Source organism: Patiria miniata, unplaced genomic scaffold (genome assembly GCF_015706575.1).
Source record: "Patiria miniata isolate m_02_andy unplaced genomic scaffold, ASM1570657v1 HiC_scaffold_5, whole genome shotgun sequence".
Classification (NCBI taxonomy): domain Eukaryota; kingdom Metazoa; phylum Echinodermata; class Asteroidea; order Valvatida; family Asterinidae; genus Patiria; species Patiria miniata.
Genome location: NW_024037072.1, coordinates 5,336,916 through 5,359,300, shown reverse-complemented (window position 1 = coordinate 5,359,300; position 22,385 = coordinate 5,336,916). Strand labels below are relative to the sequence as shown.

At 40.7% G+C, this 22,385-nt stretch overlaps 2 protein-coding genes across 3 annotated transcripts in view; both read left to right on the top strand.

The window, feature by feature from the left end:
* Positions 1-10,162, top strand: part of LOC119741047 (ubiquitin-conjugating enzyme E2 Z-like) — a 48,160-nt gene extending 37,998 nt beyond the window's left edge. For both annotated transcript variants that reach the window (XM_038216655.1, XM_038216654.1), the window contains 2 exons: positions 3,205-3,295; positions 7,380-10,162. In XM_038216655.1, coding sequence (XP_038072583.1) covers positions 3,205-3,295; positions 7,380-7,562 — 274 coding nt within the window. In that variant the 3' untranslated portion in view covers positions 7,563-10,162. The remainder of the gene's footprint in view (positions 1-3,204; positions 3,296-7,379) is intronic.
* Positions 10,163-22,008: 11,846 nt separating this feature from the next.
* Positions 22,009-22,385, top strand: part of LOC119741645 (MYCBP-associated protein-like) — a 138,025-nt gene continuing 137,648 nt past the window's right edge. The window contains exon 1 of the mRNA XM_038217479.1: positions 22,009-22,262. The gene's annotated coding sequence lies outside the window, so the exon portion shown is untranslated. The remainder of the gene's footprint in view (positions 22,263-22,385) is intronic.

Below are 22,385 nucleotides of genomic sequence, written 5' to 3'. Positions count from 1 at the left end.
CAAGGACCACTGGTTTCTCGGTTGATCCTCAACAATGAGAACGATGTCTCCGACCTCAATGTTCCTCAATGTTGGCTCGTTCAAATTGCCTTGCTGCTGCAGGTAGGGTACATATTCTTGTATCCATCTGTACCAAAAAAACATCCGCAAGATACTGCACCTGTTGCCACCTTTTACGGCTGAACTGGTCTTGGTTCTGGAATATATCGACTGGCAATGCGCTGTTCTGATGCAACAGCAGAAGATGGTTTGGTGTCAAGGGTTCTGGATCTCTGGCGTCATCAGATACTACTGTAAGTGGGCGTCCATTGATCACTGATTCAACCAAGCACATCATGGTTGAAAGGCTTTCGTCATGCAGAACTTGCTGCTTCATAACAGTGTTCAGAATTTTCCTGACTGTTCGTATCTGTCTCTCCCAGGGTCCTCCCATGTGGGACGCTGCAGGTGGGTTGAATTTCCATCTGATTCCCTTTTGAAGAAGATACTCATGGACCTGCTGCTTGTTCCATCGATTGATCCCTTCCCTCAGCTCACGCTCAGCTCCGACAAAATGTGTGCCATTGTCGCATCTGATAAGTTCTGGTTGACCACATCTAGCGATGAATCGCTGCAAGGCATTGAGAAAGGAGTGAGTCTCCATAGAATGCAGAACTTCGATGTGAACTGCTCTTATTGCCAAACAGGTAAAGATACAGCTGTACCTTTTCACTTGACTTCGGCCTTGCTTGACCAAAAATGGCCCAAAACAGTCTACTCCGACGTAGTTGAATGGCGTTTTCTCAGGGGTTACTCGGTCTTCTGGTAGATTGGCCATCTTCTGAATGCTGGGTGAAGCTGATCGGCGTTTGTACACAAAACAGTCATGCAACACCTGTCGTACAGTGGACCTTCCTCCGATCACCCAATACCGCTGTCTCATCAATGACATAACATGCTCTCTTCCTGAGTGACCTGATGCAGCATGAAAGTGTCTCACCAATAGCTTGACGATGTGATTCTTCTTTGGAAGGACCACAGGATGTTTTTCTTGTGTCTGCAGCTTGGAATTCTTTAGTCTCCCTCCGACACACATCACTCCTTCACTGTTCATTTTTGGGTCCAGTCTGTTGAGAGGACTGGATTTCTTCACAGGGTCGGCGGTTGTGTGCAGTGTCTGGTATTCGTCTGGGTAGACTTGTCCTTGAACGTGTCTGATGATTGCTTGTTCTGCCTTGTTGAGATCATCTACTGTTTAGTGGCCTCTTCAAGTCATTTGGCACACGTCGATTCTTGTTCTGCAAATACTCTCTCACTCGCAGGATCCATGCTACAACCTTCTTTAGCCTGTACCACGATGAGTAGTGTTGGAGTAGTTTGTCTGTCGCCTTGTTCTCTTCAGACTCCACAGCAAATATCGGCACTTTCTCCTTGCTTTTCTTAAGCTCTGGATCACTCTGTCTCAGGGGTTCCATAACTTCTGGTTCCTTCGGCCAGTGTTCTTGTGGCATTAGGAGGAACTCTGGTACTTGTAGCGATCTTGTACTTTTCTTAAGCTCACTGGTTGACATCCCTCTTGATATGTCATCATCTTGATATGTCATCAGGGTTTGACTTTGTGTCTACATAATGCCACTGACTTGGTTCTGATGCATTATGTATGGTGCTATCCTATGGTAGCTATCCATTACAATTTTCACCTTTTGCTTCCAAATTCTGTGCCGTCATCAAACCGGAAGTTATTAATACCGATACATACACTTATATTTTCCATATTTTCATATATTATTTTACTTCACAATGAACATTTATCCACTCCGAAATAAACCAGTATCCACTTCCCGTTTTTGACTTAAGACGTCATCAAGCCAGAAATAGCTTGTATGTGTACAAAGAATGTTTACTGATATTTATCAAACCGTTAAAGATGCATTTTTTAAGCAAAGTACTTGATTGTACTGGAAAGGATTAAATTCTTTATCCTTTGTTCTTAATACATAAACATATTCATAACTCATCTCCGCAGTGTTTAATGACAAAATTGCCTGCCCGACCACTCTGCGTTTATTTGTAACTAAACAAACGCGAACCTGTAGTTATTATTATTTTTATTTAGAATGGGTGGTTGTAATACCAGTGTTGGAGTACTCGTACTCGTACTGGAGTACAACTCAAGTACACTCAAGTACTCGGCCCGTACTCGACCATCAGTACTCGAAAATTATTGGGACTCACCCGTACTTGATTCTTTGTACTCGAATTTTGGCAAGGACTCGTTGGTTTGGACTCGGGAACTCGACCCCTGTAGTCGGGAGTACAAATCGAGTAAATTTCTTTTTGTTATCAATTCCATTGCAACGTGGAACTCAAGTCGTTACCAGTGAGACTATATCAGGATTTTCCCCAAGTTTAAATCCTAATAGGATTTTGCTTGGGAAAAATCCCGAAATGATCTCACGTGTAACCGTGCAGCGCTGAGCAAATATAAGAAGCATGGACTTGGCTGGCTCCCGATTCACGAATCCTCAGTGCTACAAAAAGCGCATGTTTTGTCCGTTTCCTAGGGAAATCTTGGGAATTTTACACAAATAATATTGTATGTGTTAAAAAGCCTTGCCTTTTCACGTGCATGTCGTGTGTATGCGTACTGCTTACTGAACATCGTTCTAGCTATATTGTCACTTTTTTGACTACTGTGGTCAGAAATGTGTGTACTGTATATGCAATTTTGCAAAGTTTTTTTCCTTCATATATTATGCTGTATTTCCTTCAAATATTATGCTGTATGTATGGTTGAACCATTCGGCCTTGAATGTACTCGGACTCGGTGCTTTGGACTCGGACTCGTTACAGTGTACTCGGACTCGTTACAGTGTACTTTGACTCTGCCCTGGACTTGGCCCTTATAGTACTCGGCGAACTTGGTACTCAGCTTTGAGGACTCGACTCCAACACTGTGTAATACCCAGGAATGGAACAAACAAATGAGATGAAAATATGCAGATACATTTGTACATGTACATTTACATGTAGCACCATGAGTTTAAAATTTTCTTTCAAAAAAGAAAGCACATGTTCTGTGCATGTTAAGCATTTTGACTCTATCTTTCAAAGATTTATAACATGTAAAATATGCAACTACGTAGTAACATGGTGCTCTAATATGTTTTAATATGCTGTTTTAACAAAGTCTCTTTGTGTTTTTCTGTGCATTTAAATATTCAGAGAGGTGATGAAGAAGTCTTTTCCTGAATTTTATGAGTACTACATGAGTACAGTGACTGATAAATCGCATCTTACTGGACAATGCATGCAGGTAACTCAGGTTAACAGTAAACATTTTTGCACATGTATGCAAAAAGTGTTTAACATTTTCTTTATCATTTCGTCAGAGAAATCAAACTGAATATCTGAATAATTCATTATTCACCCAAACACATCAGCTACAGAAAGCCTACCTCTGAAATAAGTACCCGGTACTGAAAACTGGAAGGGGGAAAATCCTCCATTTGGAGCAAAACAAATAAAGGAACATGACAGACATTTCGCTCGTACCCCCCGCCCTGCAAACAGGACGCTGGGATACTCTGATGAATTCACGCTCTGATTGGTTGGATTTCGCGTGACCAGTGACCTGCGCGTCATCAAGGTCATGACTCTGCAAGGTTTGAAACGGCCTTTAAGACTGATTCATTACTCTTTTATTCCAGTTTAGAGATGTTATTTTATTTTTTGAAAAGCGTAATAATGTAGGAAATTCTGTAAAACTTATCTGTGTTGTAAATTTACAATTTCCGTCACTTGCTCAGTCTCCGTTTCGAATCACGAACGGTCGGATTGCATTATGCGACCCTCAAAATTTTGTCCACATGGTCCGCAATGAAACAGAAATCACATCTGGTATGGAACGTGTGCATTTCTATGGGAAGTTTTCGGATAGCATTTGCGCATATTGTCTAACTGCGGTTTTGAACAGCTGCAGCCAGATGCTTAATACATAGGTCATATGCCATTTCCTTCACAAGATTCTGTGAAGCTCATCAAAGTATCTCAGCGCCCTGTTTGCAGGGCGGGGGGTACGAGCGAAGACAGACATTATCATCGTGTTTATGTTGAAGACATCTTACAAATGATCAGTGCGCCCTCAATTGACATATTTTTGAGAGGGAGTTCAATAAGCTCATAAGTCGTGTTTTGCAATACATATTATCGTACAAATAGGTACGATTGAAGATAGTATTTTGTGCATTCCAGAACCACAAGGTGGGAGTCTGTGACACGTTGTACGTATTTTCATGACCAGTGTATGGTATTAGAAAAGTGACGTAAACATATTTTGCACCGTAAGTCATTGCAAATATTTTTCGCAAAGTTTTGCCTTTATGTTTTGGACTCCAGTTTTGTTAGCCTTGGATCGACTCGAGTCGAGTCGAGTCGAGTCTTCTTGTGAGGGACTCTAGTTGAGCTGAGTCATTTGCTCACAGTGACTCCAGTCGAGTCATTTACCCATATGGACTCGAGCAAGTCCAGTCACCAAAAATTGTGACTCGGGTCGGACTCGAGTCGGATCATTGACTCCAGTTATTACAGGGTTATTACAAGACAGGGCTTGGTTTCGGCAATGCTAAGCTTACCAGAGCGTTCACACGCGGTGCAATAGTATACAAATATTGAGTGGCTCAGCGTGGAATGGGAGGAATATTATCGCAAGGTAAAATCTGGACTTTTCCATTTCACGAGGCGAAGCCGAGTGAAATGGAAAAGTCCAGATTTTACCGAGCGATAATATTCCTCCCATTTGTTTTATATAACTGACATATAGATCCTTGTCATTTGATATATTGAACTTTTATTTCAATACAAACCTGGAGGAAAATGTATTTGTCTCTTCCAAACCACCCCTTCACGAAAATGTTTGAACCCAACGCTGTAGCGCTGGCTCTTTGGAACAATACGCGGTACGCGCAACGCTGAACGCGCACACCAGCATGCATTTGCACACAAATACCGCGTCATGATCCTAACTGTTGAATAGTATTTCCCATTCCCCATGGGCGGATAGTACTTTTTGAGCCGCGGCATGAATGGGAGCAATAACGAATGCCACGTGATGTGAGCTCCACCAATCAAATGACAAGGATCTGTATGTCGGTTATATAAACGAGATTGGTTGTGGTGCACTTGTAGTGGCCGCATGGAGTTCACCGCGTGAGCACTGTTATACTTTTAATATTCACGCTTTCTATTGGCGCTACTGTGCTACACAGCATGCCCACAAATATATATATATATATATATATTTATATCAGGCTTCCAGCGGTAAAAATAAATCAGCATATTGTATGCTTTCATAAAAAGTTGACTGCAATAACATTGTTATTGCAGTCAATCCGGGCATTTTCGCAGGTTCCCGCTTGATCAAGAGCATAGAAAGTCACAGTTGTCAAACCACTCAACAGAGCGTAGCGCGCACGCGTACCGTCGAACACGGAACACGCCGCGCGCATGCAGCGTGCAGAAGGCCTGGTATACGCGCACTGTTGTTAACAATTACAGTATACAAATATTGAGTAGCTCAGCGTGGAATGGGAGGAATATTATCGCAAGGTTAAATCTGGACTTTTCCATTTCACGAGGCGAAGCCGAGTGAAATGGAAAAGTCCAGATTTGACCGAGCGATAATATTCCTCCCATTTCACAATTTAAAGCCACTCAATATTTGTTTTATAGGATATAGATCCTTGTCATTTGATATATTTGAACTTTTATTTCAATACAAAACTGGAGGAAAATGTATTTCTCTCTTTGAAACCACCCCTTCACGAAAATGTTTGAATCCAACGCTGTAGCGCTTGCTCTTTGGAACAATACGCGCAACGCTGAACGCACACACCAGCATGCATTTGCACACAAATACTGCGTCATGATCCTAACTGTTGAATAGTATACAAATATTGAATGCTTCGAGTGGTGTAGTAAAACTAGCCTCCCGAGGTGATCCATGGACCATTCTATTTTCCCTCGGCTTCGCCTCGGGAAAATAGAATGGTCCATGGATCACCTCGGGAGGCTAGTTTTACTTCACCACGAGATAAAGCATTCAATATTTGTTTTATAACACTTCACCCACAGATTCTGCTTGATTTTGATATTTTACATTATTTAAATCAGAACACAGTTGAAATAAACTTCAATTTCAATAAAAAATTGGTGGAAAATGTATTTCTCTCTTAAAAACTACCCCTTCACGAAATGTTTTAACCCAAGTCTGCGGCGCGCTCTCTTTGGAATAATACGCGCTACGAACAACGCGCAACGCGCACACCAGCATGCATTTGCACACAAATACCGCGCCGTGGAAATAGTACTTTGGTTGCTAATGGTATAGTACTTTGGTTGCTATGCGCATAGTACTTTTGGCCGTGCACAGAAAGATAGCAAAATTAGAAAGCAAAATCAAGACACAGAATCTGTGGGTGAGGTGTTATAATATTTCCCATTCCCCATGGGCGGATAGTACTTTCTGAGCGGCGGCGTGAATGGGAGCAATAACAAATGTCACGTGATGTGAGTTCCACCAATCAAATGACAAGGATCTGTATGTCGGTTATATAATGGCAGCTTCAAGACGTTTGATGTAAACGAAAAAGATGTAATGGACAGTGTCTTGAATTGTGCTTCTTGCGGATCAAGTCAGCCTGATATAAATAATAATAATAATATTGGATGGCTTGTTTTCGGTGGATACAAGAATATATTGCACTCGCTATGACAATATTGCACTCGTCTTTGACTCGTGCAATATTGTCATAGCTCGTGCAATATATTCTTGTGTCCGCCTCAAAGCCATCCAATATTATAGAATTATATATCATGCAATAAATTCAGAATATGAGCTAATCGAACTTTTATTTGGCATGTTTCTCTTCTGGACAGACTGTTTGGTTCCATAAGGCACTCATTAGCAAAAAGACAAAAAATAGAATACAAGTAGCATCTTACCTTATTTCGAATCAAGCGCGCGCACGCGTTACGCGCGTTACGTCATTGAAGTTAGTGCGTGTTTACGTCACTGAAGTAAGAACACACCTGTCTCGATGCCTGCACTTGGAGATGATTTCGCTTCTCTTATTTAGTGTTCCTAGATCTGGCCAACATATGATTATGTACCTTTCTGCTAAACACAAATTGCATCTCTTGTTTACGTTAGAGAATGGCAGTGTTTTCTTTTTATATATATTATATGTATGTCTATTGAAGACAATAATTCTAACCATTATTAAATTTTTTGATAGGTCATAACAAAAATGTACAAATTTTAAACATGTTTCACATCATTATTTTGTAATCATTTCAAACACCTAATGTCGATCTCATATTTTCCCCTGTTGTTATTACAGGACCCGTACGGTGAAAGAAGAGGAAAGTTCCAGTATAATGCGTTAAAAATGAGTCTGGAAAAAATTAAACAGAAGTTGGACGAAGAAGAGTCTTTAAACAAAACCTCAGAGGCAGACTCCAGTAGTACCTCTGACAATGAAATGGACACATCATCACCTTGTCCGTCAGAAAAAGTTTCTTGATATTTATAATTATGCACTGTAAACTCAGAACAACCAGAAGTCTTTACTATCCAAATTGTCTGTGATGTCTGGGCTGTCAGAAATGTAGCTCTGCTACAAGGTTCATTGCCAGATTCATTGTCCTGATTGCTGCAAGTTACCGACTCTAATGCATAATCGTACCTTTCCAGTAGAGCATTTCAAACTTTTAAGGCAGCAGAAGCAGACTGTTTAAAAAAATAGTCATGCCTAATTGCTCATAACCCCTGATGTTTCTACAATAAGGTAAAGTAATTTGCCCTTTTAGGCATTTTGGTTACAAATTTGTTGCAGTCAAGCATTTGGATGAACAATTAAGGCAAGTGCAACTGCCTTTTTATAAATTTGTCCTTTGGGGTTTGTTTTACTGAAAATGTGAACGAAATGTGAAGTTTTACCTTTTCTCTGTAGTTTTGGAGGACATAATTGCTAAGGAAAGTAATTCCTGTGAATTATGGTTAGTGATGTTACTTGGTTGGGAAAAAGGGTTATTGGCCTAGCCCAGCATCAACTGGCCAGGCTGGACCAACTCATTGTTTCCTGAACTATCATGGTAAACTAGTGAGCCAAATTGCTTTAAATAGCTATATTGCGGTCCTACCCAACTCTCCATGCATACGTATTATGCAGGAACTGAACATTGTTCTGTATGGGCTACTCACAATGAGATAATGATTGGTATAACGCATAGACAGTTGCCTGTGCACATAACTTGTAATTTTCAACTGTGAGTGATCAAAGTATAATTATTTGAAAAGAGGAATGACTCTGAGTATAGGTTTTCCCGGACAATTTCGGAAAATATGTACAAGAATTTGTTAAAGAAGCTTTCGCTTTCGTGCGAAATAGAATGAACGTTCCAAATCCCTGTTTCTATTTAACAAATGATAATTCTATTTCCATGAAGTTGCATTCAGTCGTAAAAAATCAGCATACGAATTCCCGAATGTGCAATGCATTTCAGTATATTGACATTTCATTTTAGCGCGAAATCGTATTTTAACGTATGCCTGGTTGAGAATTGGAATTCATTTATGTGTTCACAAAAGTAACATATGAGGAATGTTTGATTGAATGATTAAATTTTGGAATATTCATGATGATTGTGCTATTAAAACCAAAGTGATGTAGTCTTTCAAAACCTACCAACTATTGTAATAAATCCTATATAAAAACCTAAGATGAACACAATCGTTCTTTTTTTTGCTCAGCATTTGCCACAATCGCATCATATAACCAAGCAATCCAACTGATAAAATTAGAGAGAACTTTAAAAAATACAGAAAGCATTAAAATACAATTAAGACAAAGAAACAACCAAAATGTCGCCCGGATCTCATGTAACATGACACGTGATGTTTCCCTTTACTGTCCCAGTAATATGCTTACAAGACTATTTTGATTGATTTAATTTTGGTAAGATTTATAACTTTCTAACATTTCATTTGCCTATTTCAAAACGGCCTTTGTGTACATAAGAACAAACCCATTAATGATCAATTAGGCCAACAATACATTGATTAATCAATAAATCAGGCAAAGCTGCATCATTATTTGTATAAGTCGTATACTTTATTTAAATTGAATGCAGACTTTGCGAATGTAAATTATGACAAAGTGAAAAAGAATGTACAATTCAGCCCGTGTCACAATAACAAATCGATTTTCTGCGAATTGGATTGCACATTCGTCATAATGGGCAACGCATCCGTCGACCAAAAGCCTAATCACGTATTTGTAATCATTTAAATGAAACATTATGCACATTCATTATTTGAATGATGCAAAATGAAATCGAATGCTAGTTATTGCCAAAATGAAACCCGGATATACGTCGTTCTCAAAATCAGCGCAAAATTGAATTTATGTTTTACAAATTCAAATGCACATTTTCCAAATTGACGGGGAAACCTATATTTCAGGGCATATAAATAGCAACAATTGCACTAGGCACCCTGATATTTTCACCTTGGTGTGGTGCTTATTCACAGGGTTCAGTTACAGTTGTGAATGGGAGTACTTTGTGTGTGGCACCCCAAAAAGCCACCTGGATGTTATTCATGTTGTTTTTGTTCGTTGTGATGCCTTCATTTTCAGTCAAATTAAATATGGTTTATTTAGACATTTTATTAGACACTTTATTAACATTTTATAGACCACATCCTCACAAAAGGTAACATCATTGTGGCAACATAATGTTGCATGTGACATGAATCACCTCACTGGAGAATCACTGAAGAATTAAACATCTTTTCTAGCCAAAGTACATGTACTAATGTTAAATATGCTGAGATGTTAGAATGACTTCACTGCATGCACTGTGAAATTTCCCCTTATTTTTTTATTGGAATCATTTTAAGTTTAATATCTAAGGTGCGCTTTGCAGGATAATTGCTGAAAGAAATGCTATAGGTAAAATATTTTTGTAAAAACTGAGAGGGTCTGATTATGGTGACACTTGGTTTACACAATATGCCACGAAATGCTTTAATAACTTCATCATTTTGTGTTTTTCTTAGGCATGTTTAAAAGTCGTGTTTTTTCCCGAATACCAATAATATAAGAACCGTACTTTAAATGCATACATTGAACATCTATTCATAAATACCTAAGACAGTTTAGGCATTCCCATTTGTCGAGAGCCTGTCTCGTAAACGGATGATAAAGACATGGCTAGCTGGTCTTAAACACCAGTGTCACATGAAAGTTGGACTCCCGTGAAATCCGGTGCCTTTTAACGTTCCATTGTTTGAACGTTCAAATTCCCCACGTATGCATGCGCAATACTACCAGTGATTCATTATTTCATTATACAAATAACGAATGTTTGTGAGTGCGATGGTAAGAATAATTTCATGAGGTCACAGATTGAATGTTCTATTCCACGAGGCGAAGCCGAGTGGAATAGAACATTCAATCTGTCACCGAATGAAATTATTCTTTCCATCGCACGAACGTAAAACATTCGTTATTTGTTTTATACAACACCTGAATAAATTCTCGTCATTTGATTGGTATATTATAAACTACAATTTATTTTGATTTTAAAGATGTTGAACTACCCCTTCACGAAAATGTTTGAACCCAACGCTGTAGCGCTGGCTCTTTGGAACAATACGCGCTACGCTGAACGCGCACACCAGCATGCATTTTGCACGCAAATACCGCGTCATGGAACAAGCGCAAAGTGAAACGGTACAACGCATGGGTATAACCATTGATCTCCATATCTGTGTATATGGAGATCAATGGGTATAACGCATGGTCGCACCGTGCATTATACCGAATAATAATATGTCACGTGATCTACAATTCACCAATCAGATGACGGGGATTTATTCAGGTGTTGTATAAAGTCCGATATTCACACCACTGATCTGTCAGTAATTCACACTACACAAGCCCAGCTGCGTTTTGCGCGACATCGCGCAGTACGCGCGACCATGGAGGTGGAGTGCGCGACGCGCACGCAATTGTGGAGGGGCATTCCATATTATAGTCAGAGGGGTGTTTCGTAAAACATGAAGTAAAATTGTTTAAAAAAATGGTTAACAACGTCTAGTTTTTTACTTATTTTGATTTTTGGACCGAAAAGATTGTTTTTTTTTGACCAAAAAGGTATTTATGAATGGAAATAAATATGTGTTCCGTCGGTATTAAACACTGTTTAAAACCGGTGTGAGTCTGGAATTGTCACCCATCCAGACTCACACCGGTTTTAAACAGAGTGTTATAATCTCTATTATAACACCTCACCCACAGATTCTGTGTCTTGATTGGCCGAGAGCGAGTCACATGTTACTTTCTAATTTTGTTATCTTTCTGTGCAAGGCCCAAAGTACTATGCGCATAGCAACCAAAGTACTATACCATTAGCAACCAAAGTACTATTTCCACGGCGTGGTATTTGTGTGCAAATGCATGCTGGTGTGCGCGTTGTGCGTATGTGCGTAGCGCGTATTATTCCAAAGAGAGCGCGCCGCAGACATGGGTTCAAACATTTCGTGAAGGGTTAGTTTTTTAAGAGAGAAATACATTTTCCACCAATTTTGTATTGAAATTGAAGTTTATTTCAACTGTGTTCAGATTTAAATAATGTAAAATATTAAAATCAAGCAGAATCTGTGGGTGAACTTTACCTTACAAAAGTTTCCTTGTTTAAAAGGATGGTTAACTAAAACAACAAAGAATATGCAAATTAAATGTAACATTTTTGAAATTGGTTTTCTTGTTCATCCTCTTTCAAGTACAGACTCTTGTTTTTACATGGGAAATTTCAAAAATGTTACAGTTAATTTGCATTTTCTTTGTCATCTTTGCATTAAAAGGTCTGCAATTATCTGTTAGATTACCAAGATTGCGTCTTGTTTTAGTTAACCATCCTTTTAAACAAGGAAACTTTTGTAAGGTAAAGTTATTAATTAATGAAAGTCTACCCTGCCTTGCAGGATCACTCAAACCAGTACATTGGAGCAATGCTATTTACTGCAACTTTTTTTATTGGCACTTTTTTTATTCAGATGAGCTTCGTGTTGGTATGCGTGATTGGATTTCTATCATTTTCTCACAAGATGGGCAGAAGAGTGCCCTCTGTCATTTGCATTTCGGATATTGTTGAAATCGTGCATTTCTATTTCATTAATTAAGAATAATGTTGGGGGGAACTTAGGACATGTGATACCTGTATAGCCTAGACGGGCACGTGCACGTACATTGTAGGGCGATACCGTTGTCCAGTATGGGTGAATATATACATTGCATACCATCATAGTGACCGTTTTAGCCGACTTTCGGCTTTGACAGATTTTTTGTTAAAAAAAACGATTTTGACAGCAAATTGGACAGAATGGATGTTTTTGGTAGATATCTGGCAGAATTCTTCAAAAATGGCTATTTCTCAGAAAAACATAGCAAATTTGAAAAAAAAATGGTACATTTGTTAAAAAAAAAAGCTTCAATCTTTTTAAACAAACACTTGCAAAGTAGGACAGGTTGCCTGGTCTAAGTGCTGAGGTTCACTGGGAACCAGGTCGATTTCATCCGGCTTGAGGCAACCGCGTTTTGCCTGAAATTTAAATACATCATTTATAACATCTTTATTAACTTACTCACTTACTTCAGGTGGCTATAGATTGTTTATAATGTAATTTGAACCTAAATTAAGGCAATATTACAACATCTGCATGTGATCTTAAGTGTTTATAGTCTATTTCGAGTAATCTGGGGAATTTGGAAGATTTTTGATAAATCCGACAGATTTTTGAAGTGCATTTATCAGAATTTTGCCATGACCTTACGGTCAACCTGCATACCATGTTTCCATATATGTACACCTACGTGGTGGCTGCACGGGCACATTATTTTTGCAGTCGACTGAGCGACCATAGGCGGTCGACTGAGCAACCTTACTGCAGGGTAATACCATTGTCCAGTAGGGGTTAATATCTGCGCTACTTTTTGCAGCTTTTTCGAGAACCACTCGCCCAAACAACTTTAAACTTGGCACGAGCAGTTCTCAAAAACTCTGCAAGCATGCAACCAATACCAGCGGCAAAGCAATTTGCACTTCCCGAACATGCACATTTTAGACGGGCACTGCACTAGTCCTTACTATCCGCTCCGTTCACAAGTACCCCCTCACCGGCAAAGAGAGTACAGGTGGGGGTGACCGACTGACGCCATCTTGCCTGACTGCAATTCATTTGCTGCGAAGCGCGACCCCTGCGTGTACATAGAACAAATCCCCTGGTGTACGTGCGTCACACACAAGGAACAGTGCGCGTCAACCAGTGAAATGTCCCGCCCATGGGGCGTCGTTGCTAGGTAAAAGGGCGGCCTCTTTTGGTAGCGCACGGGGCTCATAATTCCAGGAACGTGTGTGTGTGTGTGTCTGTCTGTCTATCTGTACGTCGATTATCTCCAGAACTGGGCACCGTATGAAGTTGAAAATCGGCAGGTGTATTGCTCGGGACCACAGAATGTGCAGTGTCAAGTTTGAAGTTGTTTGGACGAGCGGTTCTCGAAAAAGCTGCAAAAAAAGTACTATTTTCTGAGGCAAACGTGCCAGTATATGTAGACCACCACGCACTGATGTTCTTTTCAATTGTTTACGTCATATTCAAGCTAAAGCGCGCGTGCTCAATATGACGCAAACAATGCAAAATGGACCGGTGTCACATAAAAACGGGCTCGTATGAAAATCGGACCCTTTCCCTTTTATTGGTTAAACCCTCTCACGTGACCGGGCCCTCTCCTAATTATCTATGCATGAGCATGCGCAATACCACCAATGAGTCCGTATTTCATAAAACCTAAATTCATGCTACACCGACACGCGCACGTGCATTGTAGGGCGATACTATTGTCCAGTATGGGTGAATAGCAGTGCATACCACGTTTCCGTATGTAAACGTACGTGGTGGCTGCACAGGCACATTTTTGCAGCCGACTGAGCGACCATTGTAGGCGGTCGACTGAGCAACCTTACTGCAGGGCTATACCATTGTCCAGTAGGGGTGAATATCTTCGCTATTTTTTGCAGCTTTTTCGAGAACCACTCGCCCAAACAACTTCAAACTTGGCACAAACTTTGACGTGAGTGTGCGTTCAACCTGTGAAAACAACACCATTGAATCGCGTGCGTTGTTTGCACGAGCAGTTCTCAAAAACTCTGCAAGCATGCAACCAATACCTGCGGCAAAGCAATTTGCGCTTCCCGAACATGCACATTTTAGACGGGCACTGCACTAGTACCTCCAAAACACACATTTATTCCCTTATTGCTGTCACAATAGCAGAAAAACAAATTTTACATTTTCGCTCCAAAAAAAGTACATTGGACTTTTTATTCAAATCTACTTTCTTTCTCTGCTTATCCGATATCTAAAAAGGAGATGTTAATTTTCCTAGCCTCCTCCAGTGCTGGCTTTTCTTTATGGGGCGCTGTTTGTCAATTAATTGGTTAGTGCATTCTTTTTATGGTTTACATACCAGTAAAGTACTGTTTTATGCACTTTTAATTTTTCGCTTGTATCCCCCGCCCTGTTTGCAGGGCGGGGGGTACGAGCGAAGTCTGGGAATTCGCTCGTACCCGCCGCCCGCCCTGCAAACAGGGAGCTCGGAAGGGCAGATGAGCTTCACAGAATCTTGTGAACAAAACAGCTCAATTTTATAGAGTTTCCTACATTCTTATGCTTTCAACCCCAAAAAGGGCGCCGCATTTATGAATGGGAATACAAAAGTGACGAATGACTCGGTCTTAACGGCCGTTTCAAACCTTGCAGGGTCGTGGCCGTGACGCCTTGCCGGTCACAGAGCGTTAATCCGTCAGCCCTTCCCAGCGTCCTGTTCACTCACTTCTCCGGTGTCACGGTCTCACTTCTCCGCGGCGTGCTAGCTTCTCCGAAAGGGAAATTTTGCTTCAACACGCATGCACAATGCGCAGTAGTGTATTTTTTCGTCAACTTTATTTGTGCGCTGAGTTCTTCGGGGTTGTATGTGAAAACAGTAATCTGGACACAGACGACATGATACATGTTTTTTGGGGGGGTTCTTTGCACAAACAACGTATACAATTTGGGTAAAAAAAGTGAAAAAGGGCATATATCAGTTTTTTTAGGTGTACATTCGATTCTTAAAAAAAGACCGAAAGAAACGGCATGGATCAGTAGGTAGAGGAAAGTATATACGCTTCATTTTCATGTGAAACACGTGTAGGAGACTTCTAACGTTTGGTCCAAATCGCCGGTTGAAAAATGAAGACATGCGAGATTTCATGATTTGCAATCACAATGTACGCGTGTAAACGAACGTAAGTACGCCGACGTACGTTGGCCTGAAAACATTGTGGATAGCACGTGCTAACACGCAATGAATGAATTATGAATATTAAACAGGCCATACTGGAGCTCGACCAATCAGTGGGCGTATGGGGTCACAAGGTCACACCAAGATAGGGTTCCTCGCTCTATGCTTTACAATGGCGACGATCTTTTCGCGTTGTGAAAAATGGAAGTTGTTGGAAACATTAGGTGTCATCGAATTCTTAAAATATTAACGACATCGCGTTCACGAGATTTTTTTGTAGATGAAGGTTCACTCTTTCCTTTGATTACCTCAACATATGAAAGACTTTCGTCGTTCTCGAAAAAAAACACGGAAATTTTATGACCTAATTTTTAGTCGATTTGTCCGTGAAATAATATCGTCAAAATGCATCGAAATCCTTTTTTGAGAAAAAATACCTTGATGGATGTATGAAGCAGGTCTTTAACTACCTAAAACAACTTTGTTTGTTTGAATCGGTTGTGGTTTGCCATGAAAATTGCGAATTTTCTGAAGCGCGGGGGGTACGAGCGAACGATAACGGGTGATAAGAGTACCGAAGTGTGACGTCATTTAGAACTATAAAATGTAGTGCAAACGAATGGAGTATGCGCGTGTGTTGGTTGACGGACTGAATAGGGCGCTAATGGACACATTTTGTGCGCGTGATGTATTCACTTCGGTACTCCATAGGGCTCGCTCAAAACATGTATTGCACGTTGTGAATAACAACACCAAGTACACGATATAAATCCATTTCTAGCCACTTGCGGTATCGAATCAGGATACAGGAAGAAAGTGACCAATGCTGTCAAGCCAAGCTTTTTCCCTGAACAAACGGAGTCCGGCAGCCGTTTTACCCTACTTGTCACGGCACACGTATACCGCGCGCTTTGCTGGTACGTATTATACTGTACTTGTACACAGGCGCACGTTTCCGGTACGTATACAATATACAAATATAACATGGTTTGAGGGTGAACAGTCGATATTCGCTCCCCGAGGTATTGGAAGTTGACAAACTAGTTCCCGAGGCGAAGCCGAGGGAACTAGTTTGTCAACGTCCAATACCGAGGGGAGCTAATATCGACTGTCCACCCGAAATAAACCATGTTATATTTGTTTTACTATACCTCATACATATTCAGTTGCCGATTTTTTTTTTTATATATGCACCTAAAACAAAATTCGGGGAAACTTGTACAGCTCACCAAAAGAACATTTTGGTTGCTCAACTTCAATTACTAGTTCGGTTCGTTTGCAATATAATACAGTTACTACAGTTGTAAATATACAGTTGTTTGTGTACAACTTTCTTTTGTAAATTTTCTCCAGTACGGCATCATTGAGCTCTGGAAATTAACATTTACGCGAACCGTGCAATCATGCAGCTCTCCTGGGTGATGTTCGCGCGTGCGTACTGCACCCGTGTGACCGTTCCTCGATTGCTCTGTAAAGCGCATGCGTAGTAGACTGTCGCACGGGTAACCCATGCGACAGTCTACTACGCATGCGTATCATTACCCTGTGCGTGAATCCTCGCGCGCGCCGGTCTGGTAAGCAGCAAGATGGTGATGGTTGGAATTGACCAGTGAGAGTTTGGCTCTCGATCATGAATATGTATGAGGTATAGTAATACCTACCTACGTACGTGCTACGTACACCCATGCAGTAACCACTACGCGGCCGCAGTCGAGGTATAGACTTGAAATCAAGTCTGCAATGAGTGGTTTTCATCGCGTCCGCCGCGCGCGACTGCCAAGCTCTGTGCCGGGGGTACGACGTACCGCATGCTGTCCTAGTAGCGGGGACGCTACGTACATTTTCGACCCCATGCGTGTGCGATCCCATGCGTGTGCTGCATTACAGACTTGAATAACTCGTTGTCAGTTTGTGCATAGGCAATGAGACTTGCTACCAAAATTGGACGGAGCAGTCTGATTGGTTAAGAATCAAGAAAATATGAATATTCAACAGGCATCTCTTAGCCGATGAGTTTTGGCTTGCACGACGACACACACAAGTTTACATACACACCTGATTATCGCGGCATGTTAGTGTAGTCTTCACTAGCCCCATAAATGTGGCCTATTTACTGGACTGCCTCCGTAAACATAGGCCACACATCCACATGTACAAAAAACGTGTCGACTTTGCCAAATTTTGATTTTCACATTTAGGCTTACTTTGTAGATTTTTTTTGCTTTAGAAGCATTCTCACCCTCTATATAGGCTAATCAGAAAGTGCTGCCTTTTTCAGATGTTTAATTTTTGTGAAATTTCATGTTGAAATTTTGATACGCAAACGTGTGCAAATGTATCTGGAAATTTCACGACAAATGGACATTTGAAAAAGGCAGCACTTTCTGATTAGCCTATATAGAGGGTGAGAATGCTTCTAAAGCAAAAAAAATCTACAAAGTAAGCCTACATGTGAAAATCAAAATTTGGCAAAGTCGACACGTTTTTTGTACATGTGGATGTGTGGCCTATGTTTACGGAGGCAGTCCAGTAAATAGGCCACATTTATGGGGCTAAGTCTTCACCAAACATTCTCAATCGCTTACATCAAATTTCTTCGGATTTCCTATCGCCAACAACGTTAAAATGGAGGTGTTGGAAGCTAGCACCAAAGGTATAGAGGTTCCATTGACCATGGGTTGCGAAAATTGGGGATTTCCAGTGCTCTGAAACCCCAACAAACTGAGGCAATTATTGTTATATCAGGGTGTGTACATGGGTTATAAATCCAGTACTGAGAGAGAGCAATTCAGATTCAAGGCAACCTCGTCCCCAGTGCTTACTTTATTTCCAACCGCGTTTCCAATAGTAAACCCTGGATAGGAAACTTTCTTCCTGTATCCTGATTGGATACCGCAATTGGCTAGTAATGGATTTTTATCGCGTACTTGGTGCTATTATTCAAAACGTGCAGTACGTGTTTTCGCGATCATTCGTCCACGCCTTCTCGAAAATACTAATTTCCTTTCCAATTTGCTCATATTAATATGAAATATGATACTGCATGTTGTCTGGATAAGATCGTAACAGTTTGATTTCAAAAATCGTGTTTTCGTAACTCACGCCGTGCTCGCGCTGCTACGAATTGACTCTGTTTTTACCCCAGACACCGCATACAAAAACAAATGCTAATGTGTAACGCATATCCAGGCACCAGACTGTTCCTTATTTGCATACGTGTGCAAAAATCTTGCACATGCAAATGATCCAATACCAGGGTGAGAGAGCAGGTAGTGGTGGGCGCGTACTGCTCGACACCCTGGGGACGAGGTTGGATTCAAGGTAACACTTTATTCGTACAATTCCAACATGGCGCAGCCCAACTGTTTCTACTCCAGAGGGCGCTATGCAAATAGACTGTGAACACAACATTCTCCCCTCTCAAAAATGAGGAAACTGTATGAGTAATTACAGGAGCAATTAGCTTACATTTTGAAACCATACTTGGATCACTTTGCAAAGAATCAAAATATAAAAATGAGGAATCAGAGACATTGGAATGTTTGAAATGTTCAACAGATCAACTTAGGACAATCACAGTTCAACTTTACTTTTAACTGGCACATGGAATGAACAGAACTTCACAATTTACATGTGGTAATCTTTAACCCAAATAGGCTGTCTAATTTGTCTCTTAGGACGGTTCTGTGATTTTGGTGTAGCTGGTTGAATCAATCCCGGGACATACCGTTATTTCGTTTTACCGTTTTGCATTTCCTCAAAACAAAAACAGTAAACAAACCATTGACCGTTTTGTCGTTTTACAGTTTTGTAAAATGGTCAAACGGTATTAAGATAAATACGGTTTCTCTGTTTTATAAGTTTAATAAAATTCATTACAGCATAACGATCAATGATTTTTGTTTTACAGTTTTACACAAATAACTTTGAAAAACAGCAAAACGGTCAGTATTGAATACAGACTGTTTTTTGTATTTCAGTGTCATAGTGAACAGTCCGTGGTGCATTTTGTGGTGCTGGGCAAGGGGGATGGAGGGGGACCATGCTTTACATGAAAAAGTGTTACCTCGGCATAATGCGTGGTGTGATTCCTGGCGTGACCCTGACCCCCTTCTCACGCGATTCAGTTGGTGGGGCTTAAGAGTTGCAAGCAAAAATGGCGCTGGAAAACTTCAAGGGAGGACATTACTTTTTACAATGGATACAGGATGGTAATACGTTTGAAGAAGTTGCAGACATCTGAAGGAAATTGGAGTCCAGCGCGGCTCTTCAATAGCCAGTTCGAAAACTATGTCGTGAGAACGAAATGTGAGGAGGGTAATTTGGGTCCCAGGCAATGACTCGATCCCATGAGGACGCATTAACATTCCTAGGTGCATTGCTTAATTGCCTAACCTAAATCAAAAAATGGTCGACAGGACTATTGACCGTTTTTCATTGTCATGTTCTTGTAAAACAACACTCTGAAATGAAGCAACTAACCGTTTATCACTTTCAACAATCTAGAAAAACAACAAAAAGTCATTGTTTTTTGTGACCTAATACCGTTTGACCGTTTTACAAAACTGTAAAACGGTCAACGGTGCGTTAACTGTTTTTGTTTTTGAGGGAATCCAAAACGGTAAAACGAAATAACGGTATGTCCCGGGACATACCGTTATTTCGTTTGACCGTTTTGGATTTCCTCAAAAACAAAAACAGCTAATAAACGAACCATTGACCGTTTTGTCGTTTTACAGTTTTACAAAACGACAAGCGCCGGGTATTAAGATAAATACGGTTTCTCCGTTTTATAAGTTTAGTAAAATTCATTACAGCATAACGATCAATGATTTTTGTTTTACAGTTTTACACAATTAACTTTGAAAAATAGCAAAACGGTCAGTATTGAATACAGACTGTTTTTTCTTTTACTTCAGTGTCATAGTTAACAGTCCGTAGTGCATTTTGTGGCGGTACGTGGGCAAGGGGGGGGGGGGGGAGGGGGACCATGCCGTGCCCGAAGAAGTGTTATCTCGGCATAATTCGTACCGTGTGATTCCTGGCGTGACCCTGACCCCCATCTACTGCGATTGCAGTCGGTGGGGCTTGAAGAGTTGCAAGCAGGAGTGGCGCTTCCAAGGTGGCATTGCTATAATTGCCATCTTAAACCTGAATTTAAAAAAAATAGTCGACAAGACTATTGACCGTTTTGACATTGTCATGTTTTTGTAAAACAACACTCTATTAAAATAAAGCAACTAACCGTTTATCGCTTTTTACAATTTACAAAAACAATGAAAAGGTAATTGTTTTTTGTGACCTAATACCGTTTGACCGTTTTACAAATTACTGTAAAACGACAAAACGGTCAATGGTTCGTTTACTGTTTTTGTTTTTGAGGAAATCCAAAACAGTAAAACGAAATAACGGTATGTCCCGGGATTCAAATCCCGGGACATACCGTTATTTCGTTTTTCTCCGTTTGGAGAGTTTGTTTAACGCGATTAAATCGCTCGACGAGTCCGTTTGCCTGCGGATGGTAAAGTGAAGTGCGGATGTGCTTAATTCCTCGCTGGATCAAATTTGACTCGAACTCTGTGGAGACGAACTGGCTCCCATTGTCAGAAACGAACTCGTTAGGCAACCCTTCCCTCGCAAAAATAGAATCAAGCATGGAGCAGACGGAATGTGAAGTGGCATCAGCGGCAAACGCGACCTCCGGCCACATAATACAGTCATCAGCAACTGAAAGTTCATCCTGGAGGTGGAAGTAGGGTTGTAGTTCAGTTGTAATGTGCTGTTTAGCAGGCCAACTGGCCTCTACTTTTAGTACCCATTTTGTTCAACATTGTGAGATTCTTGCGCCTTCTTGAAGATTTTCAGATGCTGGATACGCCACAAGAGGTCTAGAGCAAAATAAGACAAATGTATTTGTTCCATTTTTTAAATGTTAGTGAAGGGCTGGGGGAGGGGCGTGCATGGAAATCAATGTCTATGAGGCTAGCTCAATGGCGGCCATCTCTGTAGGAGAACTGCAACTGCGTATTTTACGCAATCAATCACGCTTTGCGCAGAGTGTTGAAAATGTTCCAAAGTCGCGCGCTTGTTGCTCATGCAGTGGTCGACCGCAATGAAAAAGAAATCACGTATCCGGTATTGTGTATGCATTTCTATGGCAAACCTTTCGGATAGTATTTGTGCGCATTGGCTAACCGCAGTCTACAGCTGCAGCCAGTGCTTTACACATAGGTCATGATAAATTACCCACAATGCCATCCCCACTTCCTTCACAAGATTCTGTGAAGCTCATCTGCCCTTCCCATGCAGCGCCCTGTTTGCAGGGCGGGGGTACGAGCGACTACCCAAAAAGCCCGTACATGTATATTTGTTTTATGTACCAACTTGCATTTCATTAGTAAATTTGTTTTAAAAAAGTGCGATGTCGTGTTATAAATTATTTAAACCTTTGATGTCCGTTCTAGTCCACTAGTCATATGTCTCACTAACGAAATTTCGTTGCACCGAAAACAAAACAAATCTGCAAAATCGTGCAAACAAAATGCGATGTTGGGAAATAAATTATTTACACTTTTGATGTCCTTTCAGGGCCACCATACTATCCAGCTGTTGCCTCGCAACGCACACACTAGTCGTTGGTCGTCAGATATGATGCAGATCAGATACGTAGTAGATCGAGCGCGCCATGTGTACGCTGTGGGATCGGTGTCGAAAGTACCTGGACCTGCTAATTGCTAATTTTACCGTGTGGAATCAACCAGAAAACTTAGTGAAACTTTGATGTAGACTTATTTGAAATTGTTCATTATATTAGCTTGCATTTTTTTTTACCATCAAGCCGACGAATGAGATACCCGTTCAACACCGGCAATCTATGTAAGTTAAATTCTAGGATTTATTATTGGTAATAATTAATGGTAGTGCCACTAGTGGATATTTTGCCGGAGGTAATGACGGCAAACTAACGTTTACTAAAGGTTTGCCGGCGGCAATCCATAT